Genomic DNA, 11,110 nt, shown 5'->3' with positions numbered 1-11,110 from the left:
CAAAAATGATTTTAATATTTTTTGTTTCTTTGTGGTTATATGAGTTATATGAGTTGAGATTGAGATCTGACATAGTATCTTCATGATATCGGGGCCTGGCTTCCTAACATAACATCTATGATATGAAAGTCCATTTTTGTAAATCGACAATAATTTCATTTTTCAGAATTTAAGATATTTTTTAAAATACTTTAAAATAACTTTTGGAATTTTGAACAAATATGAGCTATTTGATGAGTAATATTATTAATATATTAATACTGCATTCGTTGCTTCCTATGTTAAGTCCCAATACAACTTTTAATAAATAAGGTCAACACTTATATCATTTGATTACAGATATGTCTTTAAGTTATTTCGTAAGTCTTGTTATATTTGCATTCTCAGAATATGTTATTAATTGTTTTTTAAAAGCTTGAGCACAAATAACATAAACCGGAAATGGAAAAGTCGCATTTTGCATAAACCGGAGTTGGGAATTTGTGTTTGACATTAGCTTTAGTTTAACATTTTTGATCTGGCATTTTACACTTAAATGCAAACTGACCTTAATAAACCTGAATATAACCAAACAAAACAAAAACCGACAAAACACGCAACATATACAGAAAGTGTTCACAACACTTAGAAGTGTTAAGAAAGTAAACGCATTGAAATGGTTGTATAAATGAACAAAATTAATAAAAACAGTTTCCGAAACGCTTATAATTTTAATTTTAGGTGAGATGGTTCTTTTGTTTCTTTCAAGGCATGACATTCTGGATAGCTGTAATAACTATCATAACTATCCAACACTTATTTCTATATAGTACCTGTAACAAAAGTATGCTTATACAAATGTTTCCAATGTTCCATTTAAAAAAAAAGTTTAAACATGTTTATCTGACTACTTCTAAAATATCACTGTTAAGGGTATCATAGAGGTAAAGGCGTCGATGTAACGTAAAACAATTTTGTATACACCCTGATTTTCCATACGCCAATTGTTGAGATATGTTAACTCTAATACGCCCAGGCGATCTAATCAATATTTGGAAACTCACAGGAGGTCGATATCTTTATGTTCATTTACATATAGCATAGTTCGGGAGATTTCGGAAACACAACTGTCAGTCAAATGGTTATGGTTTATTTCGTTTGTTTGTTTTGGCGACATAGAAGTTGCATAGGAGCATTCCTATCCCTTTGCTATAAATATCCCACTTTGGCCCTTGTCATATGCAGTTGTTTCCAGTTGTTTGTATACTCGGCTACAGGGAAAGCATTTATTGTTCATCATGGATTTTAGAGGCTTTACTGCGTGTGCTATTATTGCGCTCTGTTTGATCAAACAGTCTGGTAAGTTTTTAGAGTTTAAAAAATGGACATGATGATCGATAAGAAATAGATGGTTAGAAGTTGCAAAGCAGATTCCTTGTGCTCTAAGTTCTGTTTTAAACAAGGGCAAGTTTGAATTTAACATAAATAGGAATATTCTATTTAAGATGATGTGAATTTGTTTAGCCTATTGTACAGGTCTAATGTTAATACATTTTAAGAATATACTTGCTGCCAACCGGTCAGACAATTTAAACTTACATATTATTCATTTTATAAATATCTAATCAACATAGTTGTTCTGTTACTGAAATAACATTGATACAAAGGAAACTGGTATTGTTAAACATTTAGTTTGAAGGAAAAATATATGGCGAGCATACGTTTATCAAAATGGAGATTGCTGCTTGTTATGGACGATCCTTGTCTTTATCCTATGTGGTACACGTTTTTAGTTCGTGTTTTTTTTTAGAATCTAGCTTTAAACTCCAATGAAAGGGTTGTTCCATTCCTTAATCGGAATATTCTTCAACGGTGCATCAACATATTAGGTGATTAGGCCTTAACATGTGACACTGTAATGGGATTCTTAAAGCTAGATCAATGATACACCGAGAGGACAAGGGTTATTGATGACACATTGATGTTCAGATTAAATAATTGAATACAAGCCTCTTCTTGTTTACCACAAACGGGCCGAATGCAATGTCAAAAGGGCCAATTAACATGAATAATTTTATTTTACTTATTGATAAACGGTTAACTAATGGGACATGTATGTTCTCAAAGTAATGCTCTCTTAAATGATTGTACCAGATCATGTGTGCAGTAAGTGTTTTATTAGCGGAAACATGTAATATAAGGGCTTTCATCTTTCATTACGAACGAAAACAAATCACATTTTCAAAATTGCACTTATGAACAATGATAGTGAACAATACTGAAAGAGCGAAATAAACATGTCTACATTTGAATATTGATTGGAGTTTGACAATATCCGACTCAGAAATTCCTAGATAACATTCGAATTGAATGATTTAAGAGATCTTTCCATCGGCTGACAAAAGTCTTGTGTCGGAAATGAAATGTGTATGTTACATGCTAAATAATAAATTAAAATGTTGATGTTCTAACGCATAAAGTTGCACCGCGATAATGTTATCTAAACCAATGTTCAGACAGGCAAATTTGTGAACAGACTAAATAACTGTGTACAATAGACACGGGCACAATAGGCAAGTGTAAAAAATACAGACAGAAAAGAAGGTTAGACAGACGAACATGCGACCAAAGATACGAAATGAAAGTAGCCAGACGGAAGAAAATAACAGAGGAGTAGACGAACGAACAGACAGACGGAAAGAGAGATGTACGGACGGATGCAAAGACAGGCAGAAATACAAGAGTACTCGACCGTTACTCGGACATACATAAAACGATATAATGGCATGAAGAAAGCAATACAGAAAAGCGGACGCAAGAACAGACGTCTAGTCGGACGCACGGACGCGCACAAAAATGACGTCTAGACGGACCTCCTAGAGAGACAGATATGTTGAAGATAGCGGACCTTAGTTTTTAAACACTTAATGTTAACATGTTTATCGCTTCCCGCTTGAAATATTTGTTTATTTAAGATGTTGTAACAGAGATAAAACAGTTAAAACTGTTAAAACTGTTAAAGTCATAACCGTCATGATGATAAATTATACAACTTAATATTGCAGAATTTGTCAAATATTTTATGTATAGTATGATCTACGTAAAATGCAAAATAACTATGCATCCATATTATATACGGCAAAATATATAATATAATTATATTAGCATCGTAATAATCATGAACTCTCCGCCAAGTATCATTTGTTGAGGTTTTTGGTTACCAGCTTTAGAAACAAATCAAATGGTATTTATATCTAAATTGATGAACATAATTGCTGGTACAGTCATTCAACACTGGATTTGAATATGTGTCTTCATATTTCTTTTGCAGTTCAGGTGAATAAACTTTACATTTCTCAAACAATTTACAATGTATATTAGTTGCTTCAATTAACAACTTGCTTGACTTGAAAATCTATAATCCGGATACCAGCAAACCTTCGATGTAAGTAAATGCATGTTAAGCGGGTTTATAAAGACGAAGTAGCAAAAGTGTTTGTGTCTCTTTTGTCAGCCAAAAATATAATGCATGTACGTATAGTATTGGTATAGTTTAAAGACTGACAATCACCGTAGTGCCTAAAAAGATTGTGACACATGGCGGATATCATTTTATTTACAGTAATGCGGCTATTAGAGAGGCGGAAAACATAAGAAACAAGTGCGTACCGATCCAGCACTGTACTTTTTAAAATAAGTTTAATAAAATAACTCGTTTGTTTGAACAACATTTTTAATGATGATCTTTAATGAAAGATCTTTTGTTTCATACAGAGAAATGATATGATAACATGGGAACAAGATTATTTTTGACAATATTTTAGAACATGTTCCATAAAAAAAATCGGAAACAAACATTTTGCAATCGTTAAAGTTTGTAAGTATGAATTTACAAAATATAGGGTTTGATGCGACTCAGTCGCAGTACTATTTCAGTTCACACTAATAATCTTTAAGGTATTTAGTTGTCTAAATTATATTTTGTAACAAACCGACTTACTAGGTCAGTCACTATTTATATCTACCGTTTCACCTGATTAAAATCAATATCGTCTGATTGCTGATCATCGTACATGAAAATCTATACAGTTATGTTTATGGTTACTTGTTTTCATCCATCAAAAGGCTGGCAATATTTAAGAATTCATTTAACACTGCTCTATAAGTTCTGATGAAGTTTGATTTTATTAAACTCTTTATGTATCAATACGTAACTAAATAAATACGATATATTTCCAAGTTGAATAATGATGTAAACTCAGAAACAACTGTAAATCTCCGAATCAATATCTTACTTGAATACTTAGAAAATATTGTCCTTTGACAATCAAAAGTCATATTGTCCTCATGAAATATGCTTTTTTATATGTATGTTAGAAGGTTCCTGGGTGTTCTTATTCACTTTGCTGTCGTTTTTGTAATTAGGAAAGTGAAATATAGATTTGTTGTGGTAAACAAATATAAAATCCAAGTTTATTCAAATAAGATTCACAATTGTACCGGAAAACATTAAGTTCAAAAGTACGTGTATATGAATATTAAACATAGTCTACCATTTCGTTTACAGCATAATTGTAATCTCTTGTTTGAAGACTGCAAAGTAGTTAGACTGTTAGATTGTGAAAACAATTTAGTATTTAGTACGATGTATAAAACGTACATAACATATTCATTATTTTTTATCAATCTTTAAGGACAAGACCCACACATATATATTGAGCATAGCACATATTTGGAGATGCTCGTCCGAATTATTGAACAAATACAATGTATAATATCGTTTCTAAATAAAACTTCTTTTTTCTTCTTTAATGTCATAGTTATTTTTTTTAAATGTGTAGCTTAAACTTGTTTAATATAACTGAAAAATATAATAATGTGATAGTGTCATTTTATACATACTGTAAAGAACATTATGGATCAAATTACCGCTCCCTTTCCTTGATTATGGTTAAGACGCAATAACTTGGATTGACACTTACACAAAACATTAAATTCCGTATCTCTTTCACGACGATCAGAATTAAATAAAATATATTCTTTATGCTTTTACGTTTGACATTTAATAATAAATATTTTCTTTTTTACTGTCGTATTGAGTCCATACCAGAATTTGCATACATGGAGTCGCTATATTGACAGTATACAATCAACAACCTCATCATCATCATCATCATCATCATCGCCATCATCATCATCAACATCATCAACATCATCATCACCACCATCATCATCATCATCATCATCAAAAACAACGACAACAACATCAATAACAAATCACAAACAACAACAAATCACAAACAACAACAACAAGAAGAAGACAATAACAAGGAGATTTGAATATAAGGAGTAAGCTTTTTCCTCATTAATCCTTACTTATGATGTACGTAGGTAATGTCTTTCCTTTCTTTGTTTAATGAACTTATCTTCAAATATATTGTGATAACGAAAGAAAATAAAACTGATAAAAACAGTGAAAATAACAATAATAACAATAATAATAATAATAATAATAATAATAATAATAATAATAATAATAATAATAATAATAATAATAATAATAATATAAAGAAAAAATACTAAAAAATAGTTGTCCAGGTAATGCATCTGATACACTTATTTTACCCTATGATATCAAAATACCAGAAAAAAATAATACAGTTATAGCATAAAAAAAGTATTTTGGTTTTAGTGGGGTTCGAACCCACCCCGGTAAAGTCAGGAAAACAATGAGAACAGCCGGGAAGTCCACACGGCCACTGGGACTTATACAAAAGTTGTGGATATGTTGACCTGTTAAAGATATACATTGATAACATCACGTGATAATGTCAATCAATCAATCACAGCCATAATTAATATTCAATCGCGTTATAAACGCTTATGAAATTGTTGGTCTTCTAAGACGATATTTGAGCAAAACATTGGCTGAAGGGTTCCAGCTTTTAGGTTTCTGTTTTGTTTTAACACTCCTTATGATTTGCCACACTTTATTTCGTCATTAAGAAGTTTTAAACCATGAGCGAGTCATTAATTAACCTGTCATGTTTCTTTTTATGCATAAAAAATATTTGATAAAGGGAGGCCAAATGGATATGAACTTATTTTCATTCTGGTTGTGCCAGCATTGTTATCTATGAGTAGCTATCAGTTATGATTTTTCAAAATATAACCTGTTAGTCATACGCATGTGTGCGGATAAATTCTTCCATTCTCAAAGACAACAGCAAATACAGATAATTATGTTTTTAATGAGCTTAAATGGCGATAATATATCAATGAAAAGGGTATTCCGTAAATCGTAAATTGCCCTTACACTTGAATGGTTGTATGCGTGTATGCTTGAAAGCAGCGCACGCTCAATCTCGCGAATCTAAATACAAATTTGTCTACTACCAAGCATACATGATGATATGTTTCAAAACATGTTATATATCCTTAGCATTTGTTATTTGTCAATCAATCCAGAGAAGGATTCGAATTGATTTACTATAACATCGGATGTAATGGTATTATATAAATGACATTGCATTTGTGCCATCTAATTGGGGTGAAAGGTAACTCTAGCAATAACTGAATCAACATATTTCTTTATAAGAACAAATCTCATTGCAAACATAAGTTACATATAAATGGTGCAATTTTTCTGAATACGTTTAACTTTTCTTTAATAGACGCCGATCCGATCACTGCATGGGCAGAAACTGGTGGCAATTCGGCAACGATCACAGGGGCATCTGGAAGTATGACGGTGGCAACCGTTACGGATAACATAGCCGCAGGCGGCACATTGTTTACAGTGACTGCAACACCAGCTTCCGCTACTTATGCGTTCGATGCAAACGGGAACCCAGGCGGCCTTGCAGCTATAGCTGCTGCGACCGGAGTTGTAACTATTATTGCTGCGCTGGATATTACGACAGGAAGTCCTTACGAATTTGTCATCGTGTTAGTAAAGTCTTATTATTTTTTTCTTAATCAAATTAATTTAATTTCTGTCATCGTCTGTATATAAAATAATATAGTGTCCGTCATGACTTTTGGTTGATAACTGCCCGAATGATAATAATAATTGATCGATGCTAATAATTTCAACTGTGGCAAATCATGGGTAAACACTTTTGTATCCTGTATAATACATGTATAATCATGTAATGTACTGTCATTTGAATTGGCGTTAGCAATGCTAACGATTAAAAGGGACTTAAAAGAATATATTTATTTCCTGTTTTTTGCATTTAAAATTATTTACGAATATTCATTATTAAATCGGCTGATTTTGACTTCACTTCAATATCATTCGCACGGCTAGGGTCAATGGAGCTTACAAATTGCCTCATCAAAATCTATGTTTGAATGGCCTTGTAATTTCGTTTCATATTAAAGGGAGAAAACAAATCATTTTACATTGTTAAATTCACCAGATATTTATTTGCGGTAAACGTGTGAAACTGGTTCCAGGGAACGCTCATTAACGCGATGCGGCGTTTGTTATTTACGCAAAACCAAATTGGCGGGAAAGATATATTATGTTATCAAATTCACCATAGACAAAGAAAGGACTTACGTAGTGATTAAAGTCTATGTCTCTAGGTCTCTAGGTTCGTTTAACTGATATTCGCCAAGATGAGCTAGCAATCAACTTTTTTTACATACTTCATAAACGTTTTTTTTTTGCGTTTAAACAGAGTATTGTTTAGCTTCGGCGGCACAGAATGGGAATGTCTAAATCTCTTAAATATATCTAGGAACGTATTTAAAAAGAAACTTAGATTAATCTTAAATTTAAGATTGGAAACTAGGGGTTTTGAATGGCCCGTATATTTAGCTGACCAATGAAATCACTGAGTCATGTCTAAGGATAAGGTTAAGATCAATATTGCATACTTGCCCTGAACTATATATCCGCAAACTTTTGTTGCAGCGCTACTGAAGCTACTGGTACTCCTGGTTCGGGAACAGCAACAGTTACGCTGACAGTAACCGACCTACCTGGTCTTTCCGACTATGATGTTCCAGTATGTTTGGCTGACGGCGCTGCTATTGGTAAACATTTTTTGTATTTCATTTTAACGACCAAGTTGATTAAGTAATATGCAAATTGATAGCCGACAAAACAGAATCATTGACACGAACATTGAACGGGAAATTATTTTAGTATTCGTGTTTATGTGATTTTTATTTAAATTTATATTTTTAAGGAAGAAGCATAATGATAAGCTTACCCATTCATTTTACAATGTTATGTTAAGTACATTGCAATGTAGCCCGAATTTAACATGCCTTCCCAATGTCATTCGAGAGCAGAACTGTAATTAACGGAATATTAGCATTTAAAAAGGCTTTCACAGTATTATCAAGTTCAGTGATACAAATAAAGCTATAGGAAAAGGCCCATAAGCCTGGAATTAAACCAATCACTTGATATGATGCAAACAAACACTAGAGGAGAAAAACAACACAGCATATACATTACTCAACAACATATATTTATTAGTTAATGTTGTAGTCAAAACCTTGGGTAAGCCTTAACCAAAAATAACATCATTTAAGAATTAATTATTTCTAGACTCGTTATCGTTTTAGCAACAACACTATGGAGTCTATTCATATCAATTTGTTAAATAACGCGCATGTTCATTGTGTTAAGTGTGCATACTGCAAAAATGTGTGAGTACAAGTAGTAGCAATGCACTTTTAGAAAGCTATTAATAGTTTTATTATCAATCTTTACATAATGATGCTTTTTTCAATATATATGCAAAATGTTTTGGCAAGGTTTGCTATCGATGTACACCATAAATGAATCAATTGTGTGTCAAACTTGACGTTAAATGAGTGACCATGACATGAACCGTAGACTAAAACCCAATTGCGATTGATCCGTTCTAGGTACAGCAGTAACTACACTAACTGCCTCCAACACAGTAGCCACATGGGTCACATCAGGTATATATAAATATATAAATGTATTTTAGTAGTTATTGCCTCTGTTATATTGTTTAAAGGTCGGAACTTAAATTATTATTTATAAAAGTATTCAATAAAATAGTTTCTTTTCAGGTAATCGATTATAATTAAAATATTTTCTTACATGTGCAAAACAATCGAAAAAAATGAAATAATACGAAACATACGATTTACTACAGAACCGACAAACTTTGGCGTTAGCGCCGGAGCCGTGACGACAGCGGTGGCCATGAGTGCTTCAACCAAAGCAGGATACGCAATAACCGTCACCGCAACAGACGCAAACGGCAAAACATCGGTAGCAAATATCTGGATCGTGGTTGGAATATGTAGTGGAGCCATGAAGATCACCGTCACTGCTGCCCTAGTGTTGATGTCCTTTGTCAGCGCTTACCTTATCTAGTGACCCTAACACTTGGATGTTATTCTTCTTTAGATTTCTAATCACACTCAAAAGAACAATTTTAGTACCAGAATCAATTATAATAAAGAGCCTCATCTGACCTTAATATGATCTGAATAAAAATTGTTACAAAGTCAAAAGTAAATTAATTGTGGTGGGACATATACATGCTTATGCTTTTGTTTTTACCATACCAAAGGACTTTATTATATAAAATTTTTGAACATCGATCAAAATAACTCAACTTAAATGAACATAAAATACAAAATGTCTGTTGTGAAACTTGTTATAAATATTTGTATTCCATGTACTGTTTATGTTTTTCGCATGTGTACTACAGTACTGATGTCATATAGGTAACATTTGTCACCTTTGTCACATTCGACTTACATTCAGACTAAGTGTTATTGTATCATTCTAGTAACACTGTGCATGACATTAGGGAAATAGTATACTGCTTGAGAGACTGTCAACTTTCGTCTTTGTGTAAAATGGAGACGTTTTTCGTATGATTATCAATTTGATATGAAATCGATCAATTTGACATGAAATCGAAAACTGAACCTATAAATATTATACATTCCTTATTTATACAAGCGTGTATTAAGTCAAGACAATAAATGTACAATGTTTTCTGTTGTTACTTTGCTTTGTCCATGCGCGTCAAAATGTTTGACAACACTAAATGTTTTGGGTTTGGTTCGCAATGTTTCAAATATATTTAAGGTGTCTTAACAGTTTGCAGTCTAGTTAGAACATGCTCATATATGTAAAGGAGAAACTACGTGGATACAAACAGACCAGAAGCTCACTCTTAACTATACTCGTTTTTGAAGGCACAGCGACCAAATCCTAAACGAGGGTTGACGAATGACACATCGGGAAAAAGACTCGAACACATCTTAAAAATGTCGATAGAAAGTGTTGCTTGCATCGGTCATGAATAAGTTTGTCCCTTGCAAATCAACTTCAAATCAAATTTAACTTTAGCGAAAGTTCTTGACTTATGGCTTCGTCTCTGCATCGACTCGTCGGAACAAATTAAGCGTTCTGGAAGCACAGTTGACATTTCTTATAACGATAATTGCAATTGCAATATTGTCTTGAAAATACAAAGGGAAGCCAGTGAGATATAAGAGTTACTTACAGTGCAACTGATATTACCGACGAAATTCTGAAAGTACAAATCCGAAAACAACAACATATAACTCACAATACAAACTTTGTGGTAAACGTCTCAATTTATCCAACTATAAGAAGACACTGCATTAAAACATCACAATAATGCATTATATTTTTTTATAAACAATCGATATCGCAAAGTTACCGAGGTGTCACGAAGGTCATTACGAAACACTAATAACTAGAGAAAGGGGCCATGAACCAAAGTGTCAATACTACCCACTTTCAAATAAATAGCGTTCGTTCACTCATTCGGTTCCCAACTGACTTCATGCTGATGTGCCCTAAACCAATGTACGTTATTTCAGAGTCAAATGACCCATGCTTATCTCAGCAATCATGGTGCACTAAGTTCAATTCAGTGCCTAACTTACCTCCATCCCCAAGTGAAAGGAATGTCCTGTACAGTGCAATTCTTGATTACGATAGGTGAAAATATCTTACTTATATTAGACTAAAACAAACATTAAAAGAATGAACAGGAACTGGTTTCTGTCCAGTAAATTGACGCTGGAGGGATTAATATCAGCTGAAATAAAATAGTAAAAATCAATTTTTCAATTAAAAACTGAAGCC

At 32.7% G+C, this 11,110-nt stretch overlaps 1 protein-coding gene across 1 annotated transcript; it reads left to right on the top strand.

Annotated features, from left to right (window-relative positions):
• The first annotated feature begins 6,658 nt into the window (after positions 1 to 6,658).
• Positions 6,659 to 9,984, top strand: LOC128241695 (uncharacterized). Its single transcript, XM_052958735.1, has 4 exons — positions 6,659 to 6,927; positions 7,904 to 8,025; positions 8,872 to 8,928; positions 9,129 to 9,984. Exons 1-4 carry the CDS (start codon positions 6,725 to 6,727, stop codon positions 9,350 to 9,352), a joined length of 606 nt encoding a protein of 201 aa, XP_052814695.1. The 5' UTR covers positions 6,659 to 6,724; the 3' UTR covers positions 9,353 to 9,984.
• Positions 9,985 to 11,110: the final 1,126 nt, after the last annotated feature.

Source organism: Mya arenaria, chromosome 7, assembly GCF_026914265.1.
Source record: "Mya arenaria isolate MELC-2E11 chromosome 7, ASM2691426v1".
NCBI lineage: Eukaryota > Metazoa > Mollusca > Bivalvia > Myida > Myidae > Mya > Mya arenaria.
The sequence above is the reverse complement of the archived record's forward strand: the minus strand, read 5'-3'. Positions and strand labels throughout refer to the sequence as shown.

Excerpts from the sequence above, each read along its gene's own strand:
- LOC128241695 (XM_052958735.1), top strand. The coding sequence starts at position 6,725 with ATGACGGTGGCAACCGTTACGGATAACATAGCCGCAGGCGGCACATTG. Across the intron at positions 8,026-8,871 it reads GGCTGACGGCGCTGCTATTG|GTACAGCAGTAACTACACTA; the intron begins GTAAACATTTTT and ends GATCCGTTCTAG. Across the intron at positions 8,929-9,128 it reads AGCCACATGGGTCACATCAG|AACCGACAAACTTTGGCGTT; the intron begins GTATATATAAAT and ends GATTTACTACAG.